Source organism: Phragmites australis, chromosome 23, assembly GCF_958298935.1.
Source record: "Phragmites australis chromosome 23, lpPhrAust1.1, whole genome shotgun sequence".
Classification (NCBI taxonomy): Eukaryota; Viridiplantae; Streptophyta; class Magnoliopsida; order Poales; family Poaceae; genus Phragmites; species Phragmites australis.
The window spans coordinates 6,531,845-6,559,296 of NC_084943.1; the positions used below are offsets into that span (position 1 = coordinate 6,531,845).

General features: G+C 41.6%; 1 protein-coding gene across 1 annotated transcript; it reads left to right on the plus strand.

Annotated features, from left to right (window-relative positions):
- The first annotated feature begins 10,574 nt into the window (after nucleotides 1-10,574).
- Nucleotides 10,575-12,230, plus strand: LOC133905955 (uncharacterized). Its single transcript, XM_062347776.1, has 2 exons — nucleotides 10,575-10,790; nucleotides 10,945-12,230. Exons 1-2 carry the CDS (start codon nucleotides 10,742-10,744, stop codon nucleotides 12,228-12,230), a joined length of 1,335 nt encoding a protein of 444 aa, XP_062203760.1. The 5' UTR covers nucleotides 10,575-10,741.
- The last annotated feature ends 15,222 nt before the right edge of the window (nucleotides 12,231-27,452 follow it).

Sequence of the window (27,452 nt, forward strand, 5' to 3'; positions counted from 1 at the left end):
GGGTGAATAGGTCTTTTTCTAAAAATACCCTAAACAAGCTAAAATTTTGTCTTAATGAAATTTAAGTACAAAATTTAAATCTACTCTAAAGCAAGTAACAATATACAATCCTATATGAGATATAAACATTAGGATTAACACCAAGTAATTTATTAACTTGCAATAAAGTAAAGCTAATATACAAAATAACCAAAGAATAGAGAGACAATGATGTTGTTCCTGAAGTTTAGATCCTTGAGATGATCCTATGTCTCCATTTAGGGGCTCGGTCACACTTGATCCGGGTCTCTTTCAACCCATTTCCTCTTGAGGTTGCACAAAATGCTCCTTGGCTTCCTTGTGGTATTTCTTACCTTGCAGAGGAGAAATTCGGCCTTCACAAACTTTCTCATGGCTCACCACAAACATGTTGGTGGCTCGTGAGTAGCTCCTAGCCGTCTAAGAGTCCTCAAACTCCAAGAGAAAAGAATACAAACATCAAATCTTGGAGAAGACACTTAGTGCTCAAAGATCCTCTAATTCTAGCACTCAAACTTTCTTTTTCAAATCCCTCTCAAAGGTGGAACACTTTCTTGGGAGAGGACAGAGGCTTTTTGCTTTGGAGAGCTCTCATATTCGAAATGGGAAGAGGATTGGAGTGAGAGGGGGGTGGGGGAGGGATACATAAAGAGACCCCTTCAAAAACTAGAAGTTGGATACCTTTTCAGCCCACATCGAATGTTTTGAACTCCATATTGGAACATTTGATCAGTTCAAAATGCCATATTTGAACTTCAAAAACCAACTCAGATCTGGAGAAAAACACACATCGGAACATCCGATGTGGAAAATTAAATTGGGACCGAAAAGATATGTTTGCTGAAACCGGATGTTCCGATCATATCAGAACATCCGATGTTGAGATTTTATTCCAAACTGAGACCTTTGAACCATTCGCTGTCTTTTTTCTTTATGTTTTTGGGATCCCCAACGTCCTGTTGCTTCACTCGATGGGACTTTTACCTATTCAAATACTCATTGAATATACTAGTCCCTTAATCATTTGTTATCAATCATCAAAACCAACATAGGGGGCCTAGATGCACTTTCACCATGCTGGCGGGGTTCGAACCCCTATCCCGCACCCCCGGTCTCCAATGAAGACAGCGCGCAGTTGGGGGAGCGCTGTTCTAAAAAAAAGATTTGTACCCAATAATAATTGTAGTATTTGTTTTTTCTAGTACTATTATGATGATGTTGGAAAGTTCTGATTTATTTGAGATAAATGGAGGGAAGCGAGAAAAGGGGTTTTATTTGTTTGAGAGAAAGGAATAGAAGAGAGGAGGGATAAAGGAGGAATGAATCAGGAAAGCTAAGAGCTCCTTGATTTTAGCTCCTTGCACGGTTTCTATTTGCTTGCTGATACAGCCTGGACGCTGCTAATTCACAAGCGCGCACGCAAGCATTTGAGCGAATCCTTCTGACAACAACCTGACAACCATTTTGGGACGTTTTCCCTTTCCCTGTGCGATAGGTCGAGCCATGGAGGTCAACTGCACTGTGCGTTGGGCTGAGGTTCATAGCCCATGCGCGTTGGGTAGGCACGGAGGAGCCTAGTGGTCCTGCTCGTGAGAGCCAAATGAAAAAAAAGTTTTCATCCAAATTTCCAGAATCCAGATACACCAGATGAAAAAAACTAAGAGAACCCTTTAACACTCCATAGTCGAGCTCCTAGATCTCCTCTATGAATCCGTAGTAGGTCTCCCTCTATTTCCATTGCAACCGTAGACATCTATACGAACACCGTTATTTTGGTTGGAGCTCTTATTATCCTGAGCTCTCGTATAAAATATATGGCTATTTATGTCATATCCTTGGAATATGAAGATTGTAGTTGATGGTCCATGAGCCAACACATTCAACTGAGCACACTATATTTGCTTATCCATGACCTGTCTACGTAACCAAGCGCCAAAATGATCTCGGTACTCTCGCGCGATCCAAACATTGGACTTCCTAGGTTTTTGGTGCGTAGCATCTTCTGGTGTTCTTCAATATATGGGTCCACTACAACTGATTGTTTATGAACTGCAAACTGTGCTTGCGTGAATGAAACAGGGTTGTTAGTGTGGAATGAGTTTGCACCTATCGTCCCTTTCCCCTGTAGCCTCACCTCATGGCGAGATATAGGCACACCAATCGATTTGAGATTCATGTAGTCGACACAGAAATCAATGACCTCCTCGGTTCCACAGCCCTCGGCTATGTAGCCTTTCGGCTGATTTTGGTTACGAACATATTTCTTAAGAACTCCCATGAACCTCTAAAAGGGTACATCTGATGTAGAAACACGGGGCCAGGAATCCATATCTCTTTCACAATGTGAACAATGAGATGCACCATGATATCAAAAAACGATGGAGGGAACAACGTCTCAAATTGGGATAGAGTCTCAACCATGTCGTCCTGCAGCTTATCTAGCTTGGTCGGATCGATGGCCTTCTGTGATATCGCGTTGAAGAACGAACACAACTTTATGACTGAGGTTCGGACCTTCGGCGACTACCATGCTATGCTTTGATATGTAAAGATGCTTTAGTTTCACTTGAAGATATATCTATCTCTTTGCCTCCTGCTGTTGCTAACCTTTTGCAGAAGTTTGTGGATGTATGTCTAGCTGAGGTACCTCCGGGATTACCACCTATTCGAGGGATTGAGCATCAACTTGATTTGATTCTGGGAGCAGTCTTGCCAAACCGTGCTGCGTATAGGACCAATCCGGAAGAGACTAAAGAAATTCAGCGACAAGTCCGACCTTTTGGACCGCGGGTATGTACGAGAAAGTCTTAGCCCTTGTGCTGTTCCCGTTCTTTTGGTTCCTAAGAAAGATGGTAGTTGGCGTATGTGTGTTGATTGTAGAGCCCACAATAATATTACTATCAGATACCGTCACCCTATTCCTAGGTTAGATGACATGCTTGATGAAAGTAGTGGTTCTATAATTTTCACTAAAATTGACTTGTGAAGCGGATACCACTAGATTAGAATGAAACTTTGAGATGAACGGAGGACTGCATTTAAAACTAAGTTTGGTTTGTATGAATGGTTATTGATGCCTTTTGGGTTAACTAATGCACCTAGTACTTTCCTGCGATTGATGCACGAAGTTTTACGTGTTTTTATTGGAAGATTTGTGGTGGTTTATTTTGATGATATCTTGATTTACAACAAGTCACAAGAACAACACTTAGATCATTTACGTGCTGTTTTTAATACTTTGAGAGATGCATGTTTGTTCGGTAACCTTGAAAAGTACACCTTTTGCACGGATCAAGTTTCTTTTCTTGGCTATGTTGTTACTCCACAGGGAATAAATGTGGATGAAGCAAAAATCGAAGCCATAAAGAGCTGACCAACCCCTAAGACTGTTACTCAAGTAAGAAGTTTTCATGGTCTTGCGGGTTTCTATTGGAAGAGACTAAAGAAATTCAGCGACAAGTCCGACCTTTTGGACCGTGGGTATATACGAGAAAGTCTTAGCCCTTGTGCTGTTCCCGTTCTTTTGGTTCGTAAGAAAGATGGTAGTTGGTGTATATGTGTTGATTGTAGAGCCAACAATAATATTACTATCAGATATCGTCACCCTATTCCTAGGTTAGATGACATGCTTGATGAATTGAGTGGTTCTATAATTTTCACTAAAATTGACTTGCGAAGCGGATACCACCAGATTAGAATGAAACTTGGAGATGAATAGAGGACTGTATTTAAAACTAAGTTTAGTTTGTATGAATGGTTAGTGATGCTTTTTGGGTTAACTAATGCACCTAGTACTTTCATGAGATTGATGCACGAAGTTTTACGTGCTTTCATTGGAAGATTTGTGGTGGTTTATTTTGATGATATCTTGATTTACAGCAAGTCACAAGAACGACACTTAGATCATTTACGTGCTGTTTTTAATACTTTGAGAGATGCACGTTTGTTCAGTAACCTCGAAAAGTACACCTTTTGCACGGATCAAGTTTCTTTTCTTGGCTATGTTGTTACTCCACAGGGAATAGATGTGGATGAAGCAAAAATCGAAGCCATAAAGAGCTGACTGACCCCTAAGACTGTTACTCAAGTAAGAAACTTTCATGGTCTTGCGGGTTTCTATTGGAAGAGACTAAAGAAATTCAGCGACAAGTCCAACCTTTTGGACCGTGGGTATGTACGAGAAAGTCTTAGCCCTTGTGCTATTCCCGTTCTTTTGGTTCCAAAGAAAGATGGTAGTTGGCGTATGTGTGTTGATTGTAGAGCCAACAATAATATTACTATCAGATATCATCACCCTATTCCTAGGTTAGATGACATGCTTGATGAATTGAGTGGTTCTATAATTTTCACTAAAATTGACTTGCGAAGCGGATACCATCAGATTAGAATGAAACTTGGAGATGAATGGAGGACTGCATTTAAAACTAAGTTTGGTTTGTATGAATGGTTAGTGATGCCTTTTGGGTTAACTAATGCATCTAGTACTTTCATGCGATTGATGCACGGAGTTTTACGTGCTTTCATTGGAAGATTTGTGGTGGTTTATTTTGATGATATCTTGATTTACAGCAAGTCACAAGAGCAACATTTAGATCATTTACGTGCTATTTTTAATACTTTGAGAGATGCACGTTTGTTCGGTAACCTCGAAAAGTACACCTTTTGCACGGATCAAGTTTTTTTCTTGGCTCTGTTGTTACTCCACAGGGAATAGATGTGGATGAAGCAAAAATCGAAGCCATAAAGAGCTGACCGACCCCTAAGACTATTACTCAAGTAAGAAACTTTCATGGTCTTGCGGTTTCTATCGATAATTTATGCTGGATTTCAGCACCATTGCTGCTCCATTAAATGAGTTGACAAATAAAGGAGTAATTTTCAAATGGGGACCTGCACAAGAAAAAGTATTCAAGTTGTTGAAAGAGAAACTTATCCATGCTCCATTGCTCCAACTCCATGATTTTGGTAAGACCTTTGAACTAGAATGTGATGCTAGTGGGATTGAAATTGGAGGTGTGCTAATTCAAGAAGGTAAACCTGTTGCTTATTTTAGCGAGAAATTAAGTGGGCTAAGTCTGAATTATTCCACTTATGATAAAGAATTGTATTCTTTAGTTCGCGTTCTTGAAACTTGGAAACATTACCTATAGCCCAAAGAATTTTTTATAGATTCTGATCATGAATCACTGAAATATATTAGAAGTCAAGATAAACTGAATAAACGACATGCTAAATGGATAGAATTTATTGAGTCGTTTCCATATGTCATAAAACATAAGAAAGGGAAAGACAATGTGATTGCTGATGCGCTTTCTAGGCGTTATACCATGTTATCTCAACTTGATCATAAGATTTTTGGTTTAGAGACCATTAAGGACTTATATGCTGCTGATTTAGACTTTAAAGAAGTATTTGAACATTGTACATAAGGGAAAGGATAGAATAAATTTGTGGTGAATGACAGATTGCTCTATCGTGCTAACAAGTTATATATTCCGGCTAGCTCTGTTCATCTTTTATTGTTGTAGGAGGCGCATGGAGGAGGATTGATGGCACATTTTGGAGCAAAGAAGACTGAAGATGTGTTGGCCGCTCATTTCTTTTGGCCAAAGATGAGACGTGACGTCGAGCGCTACGTGTCACGTTGCACCACTTGCAATAAAGCTAAGTCTCGCTTAAATCCATATGGCCTTTACATGCCTCTTCCTGTTCCTAGTGTACCTTGAGAGGATATTTTCATGGATTTTGTTTTAGAATTGCCTAAGACAATGAGGGGGAGGGATATCATATTTGTAGTTGTGGATCGATTCTCTAAAATGGCACATTTTATATATTGTCATAAGAGCGATGATGTTACAAACATAGCTGATTTGTTTTTCAGGGAAATTGTTCGACTACATGGAGTGCCTAATACTATCGTCTAGGATCATGACACAAAACTTTTGAGTCACTTTTGGAGATCACTTTGGAATAAATTGAGGACAAAGCTGCTGTTTTCTACTACGTGTCATTCCCAAACTGATGGTCAAATAGAGATCATCAACTACACATCATTGACCATGTTACGGGCAGTTCTAAAGAAGAATTTGAGGATGTGGGAAGAGTGTTTACCACATATTGAATTTGCTTATAATAGGTCGGTACACTCCATCACCAAGGTAAGTCCGTTCTAGGTAGTGTATGAATTTAATCCTCGTGCTCCTACTGATTTACTACCTTTGCCTACTTTTGAAAGACTTAATTTAGATGCTAAGAAATGTGCCGAGTTTATTCTTAAGTTGCATGACACAACTAAAAAGAATATAGAGAGCATGAATGAAAAGTATAAGATTGCTGGAAGTAAAGGTAGGAAGGAAATAAAATTTGAACCGGGTGATTTAGTTTGGTTGCATTTGAGGAAGGATAGGTTTCCAGAACTAAGAAAATCAAAGTTGATGTCTAGAGCTGATGGACCATTTAAGATAATTGAGAAAATCAATGACAATGCATATAAATTGAACCTAGCAGATTTTGGGGTTAGTCCCACGTTTAATATTTTAGATTTGAAGCCATATTTGAGAGAATAAGATGTTCTTAAGTCGAGGAAAACTCTAATTCAAGAGGGGGGGGGGGATGATGAGCCCATGACTCTTTTGGATACGATCAATACCACCAATAATTCTCAAATCATACAAGATCTAATTACAAGAGCACGTGCACGACAATTAGACCACCAGGTGAACTCGTTCCTTACTGTTCATGTTTCCTTGGATGGATTACTACTAAAATCTTGTGATGTTTTATTGCATAGGAACGTGGGAGAAGCACCACAACCTTACTCAGATGTCACTCCTCGAAGGTCAAGTCTATTCGGACTCAAGGCTGAGCTCTAGTCATGGTCGTGGTCGAAGTCGAGTTCCAGGACATCACGTCAGTAAAACGGGTATAACTCTCTAATACGAAGTCTATTTTAGGCAATATTAGACATTCTGGAAAGTTTAAGACGAGCCCTTTCCAATAGATATGAGTTCAACCAAATATTCCTTATAGTTTAGTCAGAGTCAAAGGAATAAGGTGATGTGTCACCGTTTTGAACCCTGTCGGGTTTTGTAATCGTGTCGGAGTCGGAGTCTAGGTTGTGCACGCCTCTCTCCACGGTTGCACAACCCTAGGTCGACCTACTAACGCTCCCTATATATGCACAGTAGCCGTTGTAGTTTAGTCTTAGGTTTAGCTTAGATTATTCTATTTAATACAATTTCGCCAATTATTAGTTTGTTGAACCCCAAACTTGAGTGTTTTATTGGTAATTAGCAATATTCAGATTACATCTACCTGTTCTTGCTTGTGTTATCGATTCGCTTGCAGGAAAAGCCTTCTTGGCGAGGTCAACCGCATCTTGGCACGGTTGATAATCACGGAGCAGTGATATAGTGGTTGCGAGGGTTCTTGATCTGTTCTGATCGGAGCCTTTTTTGGATCATCAATGTCGAAACTCCACTAATCGACTTATCATATTACCTTCTGAAGATTGGGCAAACGTGCATCAAGCTCTCTGTTTCATTCAAACAATGCACGCATGCACAATTGCCTTTGACAGTCTGGCTCGATAGGTTACCAAGGGCTAGCCAATCCTAGATTGTTATGAGCAGCATTGTTACGAACAGCATTGCACGTAGGGTGAAGTTCTCTCATTTGTATGCATCTCATACCTACAAACTATCGCTCCACAGTATTACAAGATCTTCTATTAATGGTTTTAGGTAGACATCGATATCGTTATCAGGTTGCCTTGGCCCTGGTAACAGCGCTGGCATCATAATATACTTCCGCTTCATACACAACCAAGGATTAAGGTTATAGATACATAGAGTCATAGGCCAATTTCTATGACTACTGCTCATGTTACTGAATGGATTCATCCCATCCATACTCAACCCAAACCTTATATTCCTCACATCTTCTGCAAAGGGCTCCTTGTATTTCCTATCAATGTTTCTCCACTATGTAGAATCAGTGGGGTGTCTCAGCATTCCATCATCCTTGCACCCCTCGGCGTGCCATCGCATCATTTTGGTATGTCTTTTATTCGCAAATAAACGCTCCAAACAGGGGACTATAGGAAAATACCACATCATCTTGATGGGAGGCCTTTTATTCTTTCCTTCACCATCGATATCATCATGGTCACGCTTGTACCGTGATGCACCACGGACGAGACACGCTTCCAAGTCTGCATGCTCTCTGTGATACAACATATAATCATTTGGACATACATGTATTTTCTGCATTTCCAAACACAATGGGCACATAACCTGTTTGGCCTGGTATGTGTTTTTTGCCAGCACATTTCCCTTTGGAAGCAAATTTTGCAAAAATAGTAACAACTCTATGAAGTTTGTATCAGACCATCCGTTGCTTGCCTTCAATTGTAGTAGTGAAAGCACGATACGTAACTTTGTGTGCTCCTTCTCGTAGCTCAGGAACAACGTGTTTTAAAGCTCTCTACCATACGCCAAAACTTTTGAAACTCTATTCCATTGGTGAAGTTCCCCTCCCATCGCGCAACATCTTCTTCAGATCATCGGCGTCGATGTCGGAGTCGGTGTCATCCAACATCTCCTCTATGTCATCATCGACCAACCTATCTCCGGCAGGCGGCATATCGGTGTATTCATCAGTCGGCATATCAATACATAAGTTTTCGTCTTCTCTGCTAATGTATTGCCCTTCCTGTACGATCTCAGCCTCACCATGCTCGGTCCAACGCGTATAGCCAAGCATAAAGCCCCTTGGTATCAAGTGGGAATGTATCTGCTAGGTGGTGAAAAACTGCTTCTTGTTCTCGCAATCGACGTATGGATAGTACAGGTATTGAAACTGTGTATTTGATTTGTGTGCCACGGCTTGTACCCAGAAACAATCCACGCAGTTCTTGTACTTTGCGCTCATACGGCTCACATCGTACATCCATCTTCTCTCCATCTACAATTATATCATTATTGTAAATCCAAATTCATAACATTTAGAAGATTTTGTGATCACCAACAAATAAATTATCTCGTCATCTCCTACCGGCAATTTGTCCGGGTTGGAGGAGCCGCCTTTTGCATTCTTTCGTGTCAGCTTCTAATGAGTATTTGTTAGTGCCATCCCTAAAAAATTTCTTTATTATTCAACCCCTTATCTATGACTCATTAAGAAAATATGAAAAATAAATATGCTCATATATAAAGTTTCTATATTAAAGCTTGCTAATTAAATAAAATATCAAAAATACAATTGCATTCTACATACCTAAATATCATGGCGGAATTTTCTAATTCATTAAAAATCAAAATAAGGGATAAGATCAACTTTAGTTTTTAAGGTAATATTTTGAGTTAAAATGCTAAGTATAGGATTTAATTTGAGAATTTTAACTTACTTGCTTGCTGTTTGGGAAAAATTCAGGGTTCTTTTGCCTAAAAAATGAAGAAAAATCAAATGAGCAAATAGAGATAAAAGAAAGGATTTTGTTTGGATAGCTAGAGAGAGCACATCTAGACATTCTTCTTGACAAAAAATGAGCTTAAGTGGTGAAAGAATTAAAGAGAGAGAAGGAATAAAATGGGTGCTACCATGTGAGAGTTTGTGAGGGGAAGAGAAAGTTCTGATCAAACTCTCTGTTAGCTCGAGCTTGAAGAAGGTGGGGAAGGGAAGCATTACTACCGACTCATTTAACAAGTCGACAACGATGTTATGCTATCACTATCGGTTGGAGAATTTGATCAGAACCCTGAATTTATTACAGTGGTAGTGGGCTAATTGCTAAGGTCTACCCTCTCTACACGTAAACTCTTCAATAGTTTTATATCTGATGGGTGATAAGGTTGACCGTGCTATGCTGAACTGGAAGCAACGCTCGAAAATTATAAGGGCTGTTGCAGAAGGCGTCCTGTATCTTCATGTAGGATCTGGTGAGGAGATCATCCATAGAGATCTTCAGCCTGACAACATACTGCTGGATGACAAGTGGAACCCCAAGATAGCCCGCTTTAGATTCGCGAAACCATACGTTCCTAATCCGATAGATCCACATACATCTCTTGTCAATTTGTAAGATCAAAACTCCACACACTTCCACATATATTATATGTAATTTAGGAATCATTTGATTAATTAACTCTTTTATATACATATTTCATGGGGTGAATTGGTTACTCGGCTCCAGAGCGCTGACAGGGAATATAACACTCAAGTCCGATGTCTATAGCTTTGGAGTGGTTTTGCTCGAGATAATTAGCGGTGAAAAAAACGGTCCGATGCAACGGCTACTTCAACATGTAAGTGCCAGTAGTTCACAAAGTTATGTTACAACATTTGTGCATAACTAATACTCCCTCCGTAGAAAAATATAGGGCGCATTTTTCTAAGGCTCCTAAACCAAGGAACCCAGTTAGTTTACCAAAATATCCATATTTATGGTTCCTTCTACTCTAGTACTTGCATGCACGTATTAATGCATTACCGATACTAATCCAACTGCATGCATGCATATATTAATTGTGGGAGACTCTTTGTTGCCTCGTGCAAGTGGATGAGATGCAAAATTTCATGAAACCTCAGAAGTACGTACGCGCCTAATACAATATCAAACGAAAAATTGAAATTTACCGCCAAGATTAGGCCTTTAAGTATTGGCCATGAGGCATGAGTAGGAGCTGAGTCCGCATTACAGTATTTGTCTGTAAACATCAGAGCCATGGAGCCAGTTATTCCAGATCTCAATGAACCATTGCCAATTTATACAGGTATACTACAAAGCTTAGCTACTCTTCATTTTTATCTCTATATTTTCTGCATCCTGTTTTAATCAACTTCGTTCTTTTTTTCTGAATGCACTAAGCTGCTGAGGAGCATATCGTTTTTTTTTAGAAAATGAAATGGTTTTTCCGTTTTCAATAGATGAAGCTGTGAATGGTGAAACGCAGTCCTCAAACAACGGGAGAAGGAACTTTCTAAATGATGATATGCGTAGGTCCATCTACTCCATGCTTTTAGAGAGGACCTCTCCAGGTAAACTGAAAAATGGAGTGGCAAAATCCGTAGCTGCAGATTCGGGCGTTCCATTGAGAGTTGTTCAGCGTATATGGACGTCAGGGAAACACGGAGGCGGAATTCATGGAGTAGCTAACAAGAAGACCGGCAATTGTGGCCGTAAAAGGATTCAGATTGACCCTCAGCGAATCCGTGATGTGCCGCTTCAGGACCGCACAACTCTACGTGATTTAGCTCGTGCTTTGCATGTCGACCCTACTACATTGTGTAATCGTCTCAAGTCTGGTGAAATAGTACGGCAAACAAATGACATAAAGTTCTCCTTAACTGAAGAAAACAAGAAAGCTCGATTGCGCTTTTGCATCTCAATGCTTGGCAGGGACAACAGGCAAGATGATCCAATTTTTAGTGAGAAGTGGTTCTATATGACGAAGAAGAATCAGAATTATTATCTGGCGCAGGGTGAAGATAAACCATTACGCACTGTCAAGAATAAAAATTTCATCGAGAAGGTGATGTTTCTTGCTGCTATAGCCAGGCCAAGGTTTGATGAAGAAGGTAACGAAACTTTCTCTAGAAAAATCGGTATATTTCCTTTTACATATACAGAGCCAGCTCGTCGGAGTAGTGTAAATAGACCTGCAGGTACCATGATCACTAAACCAATGACATCAGTAACGAAAGAAACCAGCAGGTCCTATCTTGTTAACAAAGTTTTGCCTGCCATCAAGCAAAAATGGCCAACAGAGGACTTTGGACATCCTATCTTTATCCAGCAGGATAATGCAAGAACACATATTGATCCTAATGATGAAGAGTTTTGTCGAGTAGCAAAAGAAGATGGATTTGACATTCGTTTGATGTGCCAGCCTCCGAATTCCCCTGATCTAAATGTCTTAGATCTTGGTTTTTTTGCTGCTCTTCAGTCCAAACATCACAAAGAATCACCCAAGTCTGTTGAACAGCTTGTCAGCGCTGTAGTGAAAGCATATGAAGAATATCCAAATGACAATTCCAACCGTGTGTTTCTCACTCAACAGTCCTGCATGAGGGAGATTATAAGAGTAAAGGGCAGCCAAAAGTACGACATTCCACACATGGGCAAGCTGATGTTGGAGAGGAATGGTGAGCTTCCAAGTAGACTGAAATGTGATCTTCAGATTGTGCAGGAAGCCGAGGACTACCTGAACTAGTGCCTTTTGTTTTAAAGTGTTGTCTTTTCTGTGGTTTGTAAGACATTTATCGGCTACTTGGACTAATAATGAAATTTTTTATCTTAGCTACTGGTTATTTTCTCTGTTTGAACAAGTACTGCTACTACTAGTTGCAACAAATAGGCCATACGATGAGAAAAAAGGATAGGCTGCATGCATGTAAGGATAAACTAGAACCTGTTGCAAGAAAATTCATCTCTTCCCATTCTTAAAATAAAGAGGAACATAAATCTTCAGAAAAGTAATTCTAATCTTTTCAAGGCCATCAGGCTCCCCTTCTTCCTCAACAGCTGAGTCTTCTTCCTTGCACTCATTAGCTGAGTCTACGGCCACCTGATCCATGAGGTCGTCGTCCTGGCACTCCGAGTCCGGCACCACATGGGTCATGATCTTCTCCTCCTTGACCACTTGTGCCATGAGGCTGTCATCCTCGCGCTCCGACTCCAGCACCACCTTGGCGTCGCCATCGTCTTCGTCCTCCGAGTCCGGCACCACCTTGGTCATGAGGTCGTCGTCGTCGTCCTCCGAGTCCGGCACCACCTTGGCCATGAGGTAGTCGTCATCGTCCTCCGAATCCGGCACCATCTTGGCCATGAGGTCGTCGTCGTCTTCAAGTCCGGCACCACTTCATGGATGGAAGCAGGTTGGTTCTCATCCATGGAGGAAGTTGGATAGTTTTTTGCCATCTCGTTGCATGTATAGCTCCAAGTAGCTGCAAGAGTATTGAACGTGCATGCATGCAGGATGCATGTATTGGGATTGACATGTACTCCGTATTAAATATTTGAGTAATACGATGAGAAACAAGGGTACTAAAGGAAAATGACCCAAAAAAGTGCTTTGGGAAATGTATGCGCCCTATAAATTTCTACAAAAACTCTGAGAAAATACGCCCTATATTTTTCTACGGAGGGAGTACAACATTCCATATGATCTAATGCAACAATATTTACATTGAAATTAAGAGAGCACGATCTAGAATCTGCAGGCCTGGGAATTGTGGGATAACGGTAGGGTTGAAAACGGACGGGAACGGTCGGGAAAACCCTCTAACCGTTTTCACTTTCACATTTTATCTCGAAAACGGAATCGAAAACGGGAAAGTCGGAAACGGGAACAAACTCGGAAATGTCGGGATATCGGAAACGAATTAAACCGAACGGAAACACGTCGGTATCGGTCGGGAACCGGTAATTCAAACCGGACATAACCGATCAATTTTCATACACTAAATGTTTGAATACTGTCACACTAGTACACCACATTCAACCATATTCGTTCACATGATGACATATGAGTCACAAATAGAAAATTCACACACCAACACAATATAGTCACAATAATAGCCTAATAGGAATATAGGATAGCGAAAGTGCAAAATACATAGACAAATATTCTTCCACGTAGCCGACAGCTCATCACTCATCAGCATTATTCATCATATCTGGATCACTTTCTGTTTCTTCTTTCTCCTCATTCTCATTCTCCTACATTTCAAACACGCAGAACATGAGAATGAGCAGCACTAAAATTGAAGCAACATTATTAGCCATAGAGTAGACATAACCTCAAGATCACTAAAATTGAAGCAATGATATTGCATATTTTATGGAACATACCTCAATCAACATTTTATTAGCCATGGCAGTAGACAGAACCTCAAGATCACTCACAATTGAAGCAACATTGTTAGAATCTGAAAATTCAAAGCGAAAGACAAAGCCAATAAACAGTTACATTAGTAAATGAAAAAAAATCAATCCTTGCACAATTGTAACTAAATAAAGTATCACCTTTTCTTGCGGCCTTTACCCAATCTTTAGTGCAAATCAAAGCTTCTACCATCTCTGGATCAAGACGACTACGGTAAGGATCAATGACACGACCACCAGCACTAAAAGTAGACTCAGATGCAACCGTTGATACTTGTATGGCCATCACATCACGAACAATTTGTGAAAGAATAGGATACTCTTCTCTCTTATTCTTCCACCATGCTAAAATATCAAATTCACCACTGATCTTCAAAAGTGGATATGACATGTATTTCTCCAACTCATTTGACTTGTACATATCAGGTTCACTTGTATCATATAAGAAGCTTTCTAGTTCATCATCTACATTTTCCATTAACACATCACCTGTGTTACAAGTTTCATGTGCTTTACTCTTTGTTGTTGAAGATGAAGGTGCAGAAGTAACATAAGATTGATACAATTTCTTTATCACACTAACAATCTCATCAAGTTCAACTTGATACATATCACCATAGAACTTCTTCATATAGAATTCTATTAACTTTTTCTTGTACCTAGGATCAAGGAAGCATGCCACAGCAAGAGCAATGTTGGATTTCTTCCAATATTTCTCAAACTTTGTACTCATAGTAGTTGCCATTTCACTAATAGTATTGTCCTCATGAACACACCATTCAGCAAGCAAAACCTTAATCTCACAAAAACCTCTATAAAACAAATTTGCAGTTGGATATGCAGTACCAGAGAGAATGTTAGTAAGATCATAGAATTTCTTCAAGCATTGAAAAAGTTGTAGTACCTTGTTCCATTCAGCAGGAGATGGAGATATTTTCTCATACTTACGGCGATTTGAAGACTTAAGCCTCACAAAAGCAGCCTTGTAGTACAGGGCATCCCTCAACATCAGATAGGTTGAATTCCACCTTGTTGAAACATCAAGTGAGAGACCTTTCGATGTGTCCAATCCAGACTCAGTAGCACACTTCATAAGTTCCTCCCACTGCAATGGAGAGCTTTTCATAGCTAGCACAAGTGCTTTCACTTTGTCAATTGTTCCTGAAATTACTTTCAATCCATCTCTACCAACCAGATTAAGTATATGACAGGCACATCTCACATGAAAAAACAGACCTTCACAAACTAAAGAAGCATGAACATTCACATTGAGATCGGAAATTATATCATTGACTGCTACTTCATTTGCACTAGCATTATCCAAAGTCAAAGCAAACAATTTCTTCTCAATGTACCATCTAACCATAACTTCAGTGAAGGTCTCTGACAACCTTTCACCAGTATGCCGTCCTTCCACATGAAAGAAACCAATAATTCTCTTCTGAATATGCCAATCTTCATCTATCCAATGAATGGTGACACACATGTATGATTTATTCTGACATGATGTCCACATATCCATGGTTGCACTAAATCGACAATGGACAGTTTTAAAGTATGCATACAACTTCTCCTTTTCTTTCAAATATATATCCATTATTTCTTTTCTAATAGTGACATGAGATTTGATTGGAAAGCTTGGGCGCAGGGAATTAATGAAATCAACAAGATATTCATGCTCAACTATATTGAAAGGGTACTCATGCATAGTTATTGCCAAGTAAAATTTCTTTACGCTAGCTTCTTGATCATACCTGTAAGTCTGAACATGAGTAATGTCACTTCCATGATCTTTACCAACTTTGAGCTGTTGTTGTCCTTTTACAATACTATGTGCTGACTTTAGATGGTTCTTAAATCCAGTGGTTCCATGGTTGCTCTCAGCTCTATATTTGGTCTTGCAATTTGGAAAATTGCAATACCCCCACAACTACTCAAACTTCTGCCTGTTCACCACTACTATCTCTTTTTTCTTGGTAAAGTACTGCCAGACTTCAGATGTGCACTTCTTTTGTCTCTTTACAGTAAGCTGAGGTTGCTCTTCCTCTTGCTCATCAATACAAACAACATCTGGAGTTGCAACTACATCACCAGTGCCACTGCCAATAGTTCTATGTGCATCTTCACTTGGCACAGAACCCCTCTCACTTTCAGATGCTGTAGGAGTTGAGCTAGCTGTAACACTCACATTTGCAGGCCTCTTACATCCTGCAATATATTATAGATCAAACAAAGACAAATATCCATGAGTTATACTTTGCCAAGTGATGAATTGATTTAAAGTATTGTCATATCTGTAATTCAAAGTCAGCACATAGTATTTCTTCAAAATGGACTATGGATCACATTTAGAAATGGACTATGGATTTCTTCAAAAACCTCTATAACAATTGTGATAATTCCCTTGTCCATTCTGACATAGTATTTTTCAATGAAAATTCAAAGTTAAATATACACTATAGAGTATAGATACCTTCTGAAACGTCCATTCTGAAGGAAGACGGCGTGCTGACTGCTGTTCAGAATGCGGCGTGCTGACTGCTGAGTGTCGGGACAGTCGGAGGCCCAGGCGAACCACTGCTCCGCGCGTTGGCTGCTGGCTGGGGATGGCGCTGCCGCTTGGGACGACTGACGAGCGATGTAGCCTGGAGACAGGAGACGGGGCGACAGCCGACGGGCGGCGGTGTGGCGCAGCTGTGGACGGTGGCCGGCACAGGCTGGGGAGGGCGACGGCCGATAGGCAGCGCAGTTGCGCAGGCTAGGGACGGGCGACAGCCGATGGGCAACACTGCTTGGGGATGGGGCGACGGCCGACGACCGACGCTGCCTGGGGACGGGGCGACGGGCGACGTTCTGGCGTACGACGTCGGCTGGGGAGTGGGGATCGCCGGATCTAGCCCTAGCCGGAACTGCAGAGCCGGTCCAGCCGCCAGCCGAAGTGCGCCCTGGCCCCTGTGGTTTGTGGACATGGTGTGGCTGTGTGAGACTGTGGGCTGCGGGCTGGGCTGGGCTAAAATTAAAAACGGGATTTTGGCGGAAAAATCCCGAATAAATACGGTATTTCAAAAATACGGTCGGGATAACAGATATACCGTTTTCGATCCCGTTTTCGCATGCACTTTCCCGTTTTCGAACCGTTTTCGCATAATTCCGAAAATACGAAATCGGTAGGGTTAAAAGTAGAAAACGGGACGGGACGGGACGGGACGGGATTTTTCCCGCCCGTTTTCAACCCTAGATAACGGCCTAATCAGGAAACTTCTTGATCCAGTAGCGCCTCCATCTCCAGAAGAGGCTGAGCCCGACCTCTTAGCTAGGCTACAGAGATGCATCCAGATTGGGCTGCTTTGCGTGCAAGGATTGCCCGAACGAAGGCCCAACATTTCAGACGTCGTTGATATGCTAAAAGGCCAGGACCCGCTGCTGGATCGTCCCATGAGGCACATAAATTATCACACAGGATCCAACCAACCTGTGTAACTAGTTTTTTTTTTTTTGACAACTATATACTACAGGTGTATGATGGTTGCTAAGGTTTGGACAACCGTTGTGTAGGTCCAGCATCCGATCTCCATTGGTATTTCCATATGAGATGGCGTAGTTGCTATATATGAGCCAGCCTCGTAGGGCAACTAGGAGGTTAGATGGGCTTTATTATCCTTTTACTCTCTGCCAAAGTTTGTGTGGTTGTTTCTGTTTCAGCCAACTAAACAAACTCACGATTCGTTAATTATGTGTGTGTGTGTGTGTGTGAAATTAGCGGCTCTCTTGCAAAGTTCGTCATACATTATACTTGAACAAGCGTGATGAAGTGGAATGTGTGCTGATATATAAAATAATTGTACGAAGTGTTATTTAAATGTGATTAACAATTTGTGCTAATTTTTGTACAGTGCAGTAACGAACAACTCCTAGTTGGGGTTTCAAAATCATATTACCTACTTGATTTGACATATGAAGTTATTGTTTTGATAGTTTACTCATAACTTTGTAAAAGTTATGGAGTTCGCTCGTCTACAACCAGGTATAATTGTTGCTTATTATAGCATGGTTAGAACTGTCACCATTAAATGAAACATTTACAACCGGACTTTCACTTCTAACTTTTTTTTGGAGAAGGGGTGGGATTCATATTAAATTAGAAGCACAGTGCATCCCCTTTTACAATCAGGCCTATGACAAGACCAGAAAATACAAAGAAGTAAAACCAAGACCTCCTTGTAATCTTCTTCCTTTGTCACGGATGTCGACCATTGCCACCAATGTCGGAGCTCAGCCCTCCAACTGACCTAGATGACGGGCCCCAAACCTTGGAAACGCCGCAACAACCAACGTCCCGGACTATAGCCGGAATGCATTTGACCCACTGAACGAACATTGACGGCCACATCACCGGAACAGCTAAGGAAACTCCACTGGCGCCACCACCCTTGACCACGTGAAGGATGAAGACCCAGATCAACCCTCTGCCATTGCCAGCTTCAAACCTAGCGACGCAGCAATATAAGAGCACATCCAAATAAACAAAGGGTATCAAAGACATCCCTCCATTCGCAACACACATACTAAAGCATACCTTGGTAAGCACCTGCCATGGCTGTTGCTGGAATTGACATAGAGGTCAGCGAACTCGCTGAAGGCGAGTAGGGAGAACAAAAGCCGATGAGGGATCGCCTCCATTGACACCTCTTGATGCTCTAACCCTACACCTACCAAAACGCCAAATCTACAACCATATTGCCTTCTAACTACCTAACTAGCTACGCCAGATGTTGATCCACTCGTTCCTCTCTCTCCGATAGCGGAAGGCCCACAGAGAAAGGGAATTGGTCGGATCTACACCGTGATCGAAGAACCTCCGCGCTGTCTCTCCTCTTCAGTACAGCTTTACGTGCATATAATTCACAAGCTTCTAACTTCTTTTACTACACTTTGTACAACCTTGTTAGAACAACATATAAAATGTTGGTTTTTGCTTCACTGCGGCATTTTGTTCCCCCAAAATAAATACCATCACCATGCATGCACGGCCTCGATCGCCTTTCACAGTTTCCTTGGTAGGCACCATTATTAACAACGGAGAGAGGCACAAATTCATGGATTCTCAACAAACTCACATTCGATATCATTGCCATCTTTTATGTTCTACAATGTCTCCACAAAGAAAAAACTCATCTTATAGTCTTACTTATTGTAATAGAATAGGTCATTCGAGCCATATCATCAGTGTTGGCTAGGCTAGAACTAGCACTGATGAAGTATCAGTGTCGGTTCATAACTTCCTATGCTAATAGTATCAGTGCCAGCTCAAAATTTTAATACACTCTAATTTTAGCTCGCACCCTAGGTTCAGCTTATCTATCTTTATCTCTCTCCGGCTCATCTATCATTCTCTCTCCCTTATCTCTTTAGGCTGACACCTCATCGGCTCAATCTCTCTCTTTCTCTCTCACTTATCTCTTCACGCCCGCACTCATCGACCTCTCTCTCCCCTAACTAGTTGTTGGAATGTGGCACATATAAAGCTCATTCATGAGAATGCAAAGCAACAAGGTTTAGTCCTATATTGCCAAAGCAAGGGGATGTAGACCAACTTAAATAATAGAGTTTTCTCCCCTCTTTGAAATAGAGAAAATGAGAAAGAGAGAGTATACTTCGCTATATTCACACACGAGTATTCACGTATTTTTTCGCGTGAATATCCACATGACTTGTGACTTGCGACGCGCGACCGTGGCGTGGCAGCACAAAATAGTAAGTCTTTTTTGCTGCTCTCCCTTTCAATTGAGATCAATGTCATAATCAACCTTTTTAATCGTGATCAATGCCTTAGTCCTGAGAGTAATTGGTCAGTTATGGAGGCAGCCAATTAGTGGGTAATTTATGACTGGAAACGGCTCCAAGAGGGCAGCCAATTCTATATAAATCCTGGAGACGTCCAGGCTTTCAGTAAGACAACTCTCTGCTCCACATTTTCTTCTCCATCTATCCAGATCACTATTTTGTGTGCTGTACTGCCGGATCTCGCTGGCCCTTCTCCTTGGCGATATCTCCGAGCCTCTGCCGTCGTGAAGCCCGCACGAGGGACGACAATAAGGTTTCTGGGTAGCGCACCTGCGCGACCGCTCTGCACTGCTTCATCTACGATCTGCACGACAGCGAATCGACACATCGTCAATTTCATCCCTTCATCAAACCGACTGTGAGTTCTTGATGAACCTAATAGATTTTTGGTATTGTTGCTTGCTGCAAGGGTTAGAAGTTTGTTCATTTGTTATAGTTTGTGAAATATGCCATTGTATAGAATTTGGAATTAGACTTTTGCACATGCTACCAACAATCTAGAAACCTTATTGCGCTAATTCTTATTCAGCAATGGCTGGTGCTTTGGATGCAATGGAATCTGAGAGGTTTGCTGGTGGCATGAACTTCCGTAGATGGCAGACTAGAGTCAAGTTTTGGTTCATGTCGTTGGGACTGTGGTGGGTAATCCATCCACAGATGCCATTCACGGTTGATCAAAATGCCAACTTTGGGAGTGCAAGAGACACTGCACTTGGTTGCATCTTGACCATGTTATCAGATCAGTTGTACGATGTGTATATGAATTACACAAACCCCACAGAGTTATGGGATGCACTTGAACGCGAATTTGCTGTCTTCAAATCTGGTCGCTTGCTTTATACTTGTGAGCAATTCTATGACTATAGCATGGATGCTGCGAAGTCGATAGTTGCACAGGCGCATGAGATACAACTTCTAGTTGGGGAGATCGAAAGTTTGGGTTATGTCCTGCCTGATAGGTTTGTGGCAGTGGGTATTATTGCCAAACTTCTTGCATCATGTTGAGATTTTGCCACTAGCCTAAAACACAAGAGGGAAGAGATCTCCACCGAGGATCTGATTATAGCCCTTGATGTGGAGGAAAAGGCAAGAGCAAAGGACATGCCGAGTACATCCGCAGCAGCGGAAAATGGTGCAATGCAAACATCATAGAGAAAAAATTGTACAACCAGAACAAGGGCAAGATGCAGGATGGTGGAAAGCCAAAGAAAACCACTAACTTCAAGAAGAGGAACACTGAGAAGAAATTGAAGGACAAAGCATGTTTTGTGTGTGGCAAAGATGGACACTTTGCAAAGAACTGCTGCTACCGCAAAACTAGAGAAGATGGACAGCCAAACAAGAAGGCTGTGAATGTTACTATTGGGAACAACGACAATGAGGCCGGATCTTCTGGGTATGGTAATCTACCAGTTGTATTTTCAGTATTAAAATCAATATATTGGTGGGTTGATACTGGTGCCAACATACATGTGTGTTCTGATATTTCCTTATTTTCCTCTTACCAGGGAGCGTGGTCTTTCTCCGCCCTGATGGGAAACGGATTTGCTGCTTCTGTTCTTGGTGTTAGTACGGTCGAACTGAAGCTCACTTCGGGAAAGATTGTCCATTTGAAGAACGTGCAGCATGCTCCAACAATAAACAGGAACCTTATTAGTGGTTCTTTGCTTTGTCGGGATGGTTATAAGTTAATGTTCGAGTCCAATAAAGTTGTAATGTCTAAATTCAGGGACTTTGTTGGTAAAGGCTATGAGAGCGGAGGCTTGTTCCGCCTAAGTACTACTGAGTCTAATTATAATTTGAATGTTGCATCCATGAATAATATTTGTGAGACCAGCACTTGGCACTCTCATTTTTGTCATATTGGTTTTGACACCATTTCTCGAATGTCCAGATTAGAGTTAATTCTGAAATTTGATTTTGTCAAAGGATCAAAGTGCCAATCGTGTGTTCAAGCTAAACAACCTCGAAAACCTTTTAAAGGATTAAAGAAAAAGAGGAATTTGGCACCTCTAGATCTTATTCATTCTAATTTGTGTGAGATGAATGGATCGTTGACTAAAGGAGGCAAAAGATATTTCATGACCTTAATTGATGATGCAACACGCTATTGCTATGTTTATTTACTAAAGACAAAAGACGAAGCTCTAAACTACTTTAAAATTTATAAGGCCGAGGTTGAGAACCAACTTGAGAGGAAAATTAAGCGATTATGTGATGATCGTGGAGGAGAGCATATTTCAAATGAATTCTCTCAATTTTGTGCTGATCATGGAATTATCCATGAAGTTACACCACCATATTCACCCAGTCGAATGGGATAGCTGAGAGGAAAAACCGGACACTTACAGACTTGGTGAATGCCATGTTAGAGAGTGCCGGTATGCCTTACGAATGGTGGGGGGAAGCTATTTTGACAGGCACTTTCGTCCTAAACTGAGTTGTGACAAAGAATAGAGATGTCACTCCGTGTGAGGGATGGAAAGTGAGAAAACCCAATGTCAATTTTCTGCGTTCTTGGGGGTGTTTGGCAAAAGTCAATATACCTACGCTGAAAAAGAGAAAGCTGGGACCTAGAATAGTTGATTGCATGTTTTTGGGTTATGCTCAAAATAGCACGGCCTATAGATTTTTAGTAGTGAGATTTGATACTACATAAATTAGTGCTAATACAATTATGGAGTCTAGAGATGCTTCATTCTTTGAGAATATTTATCCCATGCGAGCAGCATGCAGTTCTAACTATAATGAGTATAATGAAACTCATGTAGATACCCCTGAAACTTTTATACCACCTGAACCAAATAATGAGATATCTGACAAGGATGACAATATAGTTGATGAGGCTCCTAGGAGGAGCAAAAGACCAAGGATTGCAAAATCTTTTGGTGATGATTTTATTGTATATCTTGTCGATGATGTGCCAAAAACTCTTTCGAAGGCTTTTGCATCTCCTGATGCAGAGTATTGGAAAGAGGCGGTCCATAGCGAGATGGACTCTATCATGTCTAATGGGACTTGGGAGTTTACTGATATTCCAAGCGAGTGTAAACCAGTTGGGTGTAAGTGGATCTTTAAAAAGGAATTAAAGCCCGATGGTACTGTTGAAAAGTACAAGGCTAGGCTTGTGGCCAAGGGTTATACCCAAAAAGAGGTAGAGGATTTCTTTGATATTTATTCTCCTGTCGCAAGAATTACTACCATCAGAGTGCTTCTTGCTTTAGCAGCTTACTATGGTTTTCATGTTCATCAAATTGATGTAAAAATAGCTTTCCTTTGTGGAGAGTTGGAGGAAGAAATTTATATGGAGCAACCAGATGGTTTTCAGATTTCTGGGTAGGAAAATAAGGTGTGCAAATTGTTAAAATCCCTGTATGTCCTTAAACAAGCGCTTAAACAATGGCATGAAAAATTTGATAACACATTAACATCTGCTGGATTCAGTGTCAATGAGACAGACAAGTGTGTATACTATCGCTTTGGTGGGGGTTAAGGAGTAATTTTGTACTTATATGTTGATGACATACTAATTTTTGGAACAAATACTGTCGTGATTGATGAAATCAAATTCTTCTTGTCTCGTTGTTTTGAGATGAAAGATTTGGGTCCGGTAGATGTTATTTTGAATATTAAATTAATCAAGAGTGAAGATGGGATCACTTTAAATCAATCCCACTATGCAGAGAAGGTTCTTAGCCGATTTGGCTTTGAAGACTGTAAAGTTTCTCCGACTCCATATGATGCGAGTGTGAAACTTCGAAAGAACAAAGGACAAGGAATAGATCAATTGCGATATTCACAAATAATTTGGGTCCCTTATGTATTTGGCTGGTGCAACGAGACCTGACATTTCTTTTGCTGTGAGCAAATTAAGTTGGTTCTTGTCAAATCCAGGAGATAATCATTGGAAGGCACTTGAGTGAGTGTTGCGCTATTTGAGAGGTACAACAGCATTTGGGATTCACTACACAGGATATCCATCTATGTTAGAAGGATATAGTGATTCCAATTGGATCTCAGATGCATATGAGATCAAAGCTACAAGTGGCTATGTATTCACACTTGGAGGTGGTGCAGTTTCATGGAGGTCTTGTAAACAGACCATTTTGACGAGGTTAACCATGGAAGCATAACTTGTTGCACTAGAGACAGCCACTGTTGAAGCTGAATGGCTAAGAGAGCTTCTATTGGACTTACCATTGGTTGAGAAGCCAATACCACCAATCCTTATGTACTGCGATAATCAAATTGTGCTAGCCAAGGTTATGAGTATTAAGGATAATACTAAGTCCTCTAAACATGTGAAGCGTAGACTTAAATCTGTCAGGAAAATGAGAAACTCTGGAGCAATAGCTGTGAGCTACGTGCGTACTGAGTAAAATCTGGCAGACCTTTTTACAAAGGGATTACCACGAAATGCGATTTTAGTGGTGTCCAAGGACATGGGAATGAGGCCCATTTATGTTAGTGCATCACAATGGTAACCTATCTTTTTGAGCGGAGATCCCGTGAATTAGGTAATAGGAAAAACAAATTGATGATGTAACCAAAGAGTACACTACATATCTTCGTACACATGTTCAAAATAAAAGTACTCTTGACTGTATGGAAGGTTGGCGTAAAGCCTTAATGTTTTTCGTTGCAGAAGATATTAGCTTGCAGGATATCTTGAAGGAAAACACCTACTTGAGCCTAACTGTTTGGTCGCAGTTCATGAGAACAGGGCATTCTCTTAGAAAGCTCATGAGAAGATATGGGAGCAGACCATAAATGCTCTGTTTAGGCGAGGTTGTTTTAGCAGCCTAGTATCAATTGAGATTTCAAGTGAAATCTGCCCACATAAAACTTTGAATTCAAGGCATAGTCCTTTCATCAGTTGTGTAAAGGTGATTCTTGATATTCTAGGTGTAAGTTCAACCCGTATGGGACTTATACTAAAAGACTGGTATATTAACAGTACTATAATACAGTGATCTTTTTTCCTTCTTTTTCTCACTTTGGCATTGGTGGGGGATTGTTGGAATGTGGCCCATATAAAGCCCATTCATGATAATGCAAAGCAAGAAGGTTTAGTCCCATATTGCCAAGGCAAGGGATGTAGACCAACTTAAATAATAGAGTTCTCTTCCCTCTTTGAAATAGAGAAAATGAGAAAGAGAGAGATACTTTGCTATATTCACACGCGCGTATTCACGTATTTTTTCGCGTGAATATCCGCGTGACTTGTGACTTGCGACGCGTGACCGTGGCGTGGCAGCACAAAATAGCAAGTCTTTTTTGCTGCTCTCCCTTTTAATTGTGATCAATGTCATAATCAGCCCTTTTAATCGCGATCAATGCCTTAATCCTGAGAGTAATTGGTCAGTTATGGAGGCAGCCAATTAGTGGGTAATTTATGACTGGAAACGGCTCCAAGACGGCAGCCAATTCCATATAAATCCTAGAGACGTCCAGGCTTTCAGTAAGACAACTCTCTGCTCCATATTTTCTTCTCCATCCATCCAGTTCACTATTTTGTGTGCTGTGCTGCCGGATCTCGCCAGCCCTTCTCCTTGGCGTGCACAAGGGTGGAGGTTGAGCGGTATCTCCGAGCCTCTGCCGTCGTGAAGCCCGCACGAGGGACGTCAATAAGGTTTCTGGGCAGCACACCTACGCGACCGCTCTGCACTGCTTCATCTATGATCTGCACGGCAGCGAATCGACATATCGTCAATTTCATCCCTTCATCAAACCCGACTCTGAGTTCTTGATGATCCTAATGGATTTTTGGTACTGTTGCTTGCTGCTAGGGTTAGAAGTTTGTTCATCTGTTATAGTTTGTGAAATATGCCATTGTATAGAATCTGGAATTAGAATTTTGCGCATATTACCAACACATACCTCCCTCACCGGCCTCTCTCTCCTCTCATCGGCCTCCCTCTCTCTCTCTCCCCTCACCGGCCTCCTCCCAGCCTCCCACACCAGCAACTTTGCCCCTTGCGAGATCCACGGCGGGATCTGATGGATCTAGCCATGGCTCTCGCTAGGGTCAGAGATCCACGCTAGTTGCGGCCAAGGCCATCATCGTGCATGGCATGTCTAGCGGCGAGCGGAAACGGGTCAGCATCAGGCACCTTCACCGCTGCACGAGCCCCTCCTCCTTCGCTGCGCTGCACAAGCCCCTCCCGCCCTTCCTCGCCGCTATCGCTGCCGTGCCTGACCCGCCTCGCGCCATGGTCATCGTGGGGGGCTGCGGGGAGGTTGGCTTGTGGCTGTGGCCATTGAGGAGCACGGCGGGGGCGGTCGGTGAGGAGGGTGCAGTCGGCGTGTTTTGTGGTGGTAGCCTTTGTGTCCCGCGTTCTCTTGTGCAGGACAGAGCAAGACTGCATCGGTAAGCCAAGCGGGCAGGGGGTGCAAGTGGGAGCGATGGCGGCGGCAGCAGCAGATGAGTCGGCTCAAATCGAACTGGCTCGTTTACTTTTTTTAGCTCTTAGGAACTACTTTCAGTGCCAATTGTACAAACGGTAGTGATTAGGGTGTTACTTTCAGTGCCGATCAATCAATGCTAAATGCAAAACTGGTACTGAAGGACCCTTTAAGATCGGCACTGAAGGGCCTTTCTTTTGTAGTGACTCTTAGCAATGGCCTATTATATTTCCTTAGACCTGGCAATATTTACTGGTATGTATATTGATCCATTGTGAAGTGCAACACGCCGTTTACAGTTTCCAAAATGGATAGATCGATAGACTATACGAACTGGAGATGATGGTGTCAGGTTACCACTGGAATGCTCCCTGCTAACAGTCCGCATCCAGCGGCTGCACCTGCGACTCATGTTGATGCCCGTGACAAAGCGCTGCCGGCCTTCACACGGCGTTGAGGCCGAGAGCCGCACAACGGATGGCGCTGCACAGAGGATGGGATGTCCGGCACTCCAGCAATTTCCGGCATCAAAGGATGCGTCCTCAGCGCACCCGCTCTCAACTGCTGCTGTCAGCCACTTACCATCCGCGGCTGGGTGCCCTGCTGTCCTGGTAGCCTCCTCGGCTCTGGTGGAGGACCCGGATGTTCTGCCTTAATTGCAATTAATACAGAGGATCACTGTGTAAACAGTGTAATAAGTCAACAGCTACAATAGTCTGCATTAATTAATTGGTACTACTGTAGCAAGTACTGTAGTAACAGTGATGGTGCGTACTGTAGCATTGTAATTTACTGTTTATAGGTTAATATAGCGCCAGATCTGAACTCTCCGTTTTTATTGGACGGTGCACGTTCACTTAATGCAGAGGGTGGCTTCTAGAGGATCTCAGTCCTCTGGTGGAGCGACGGAAAACAGAGAGAGCCGGTTGAAGGGGAAACCAATAACAAAAAATATAAGTATTTTGAGTACAGCTGCTAACAAAGCAAGCACTTATATTGTTAAAAATAATAGCTAAGCACAAGTAATGACATAGCTATGATGCTCTGAAAATGGGTACTTGTTTCTTAGTTGCATTATAGAGTACAACAAAGTTACACAAATAGGTGCAAATGGACTACCTAATTTGATAATGGTATTTTTTTCGACCACATTTGTTAGAGAACAATTGAATGAAAATAAGTCTGTTGCAGTCAAGGCATCTCTGGTGAGGCTTAGGTCTAAACGAGAGACTGACAATAATAAGTCTAAATAAACAACAAAAACACAATCTTTAACACTTAAACTTAGGTCATGTTTGGT

Bases quoted from the DNA above. Each gene is read 5' to 3' on its own strand.
- LOC133905955 (XM_062347776.1), top strand. From the start codon at position 10,742: ATGGAGCCAGTTATTCCAGATCTCAATGAACCATTGCCAATTTATACA. The intron at 10,791-10,944 runs GTATACTACAAA...CGTTTTCAATAG, and splicing joins ACCATTGCCAATTTATACAG to ATGAAGCTGTGAATGGTGAA.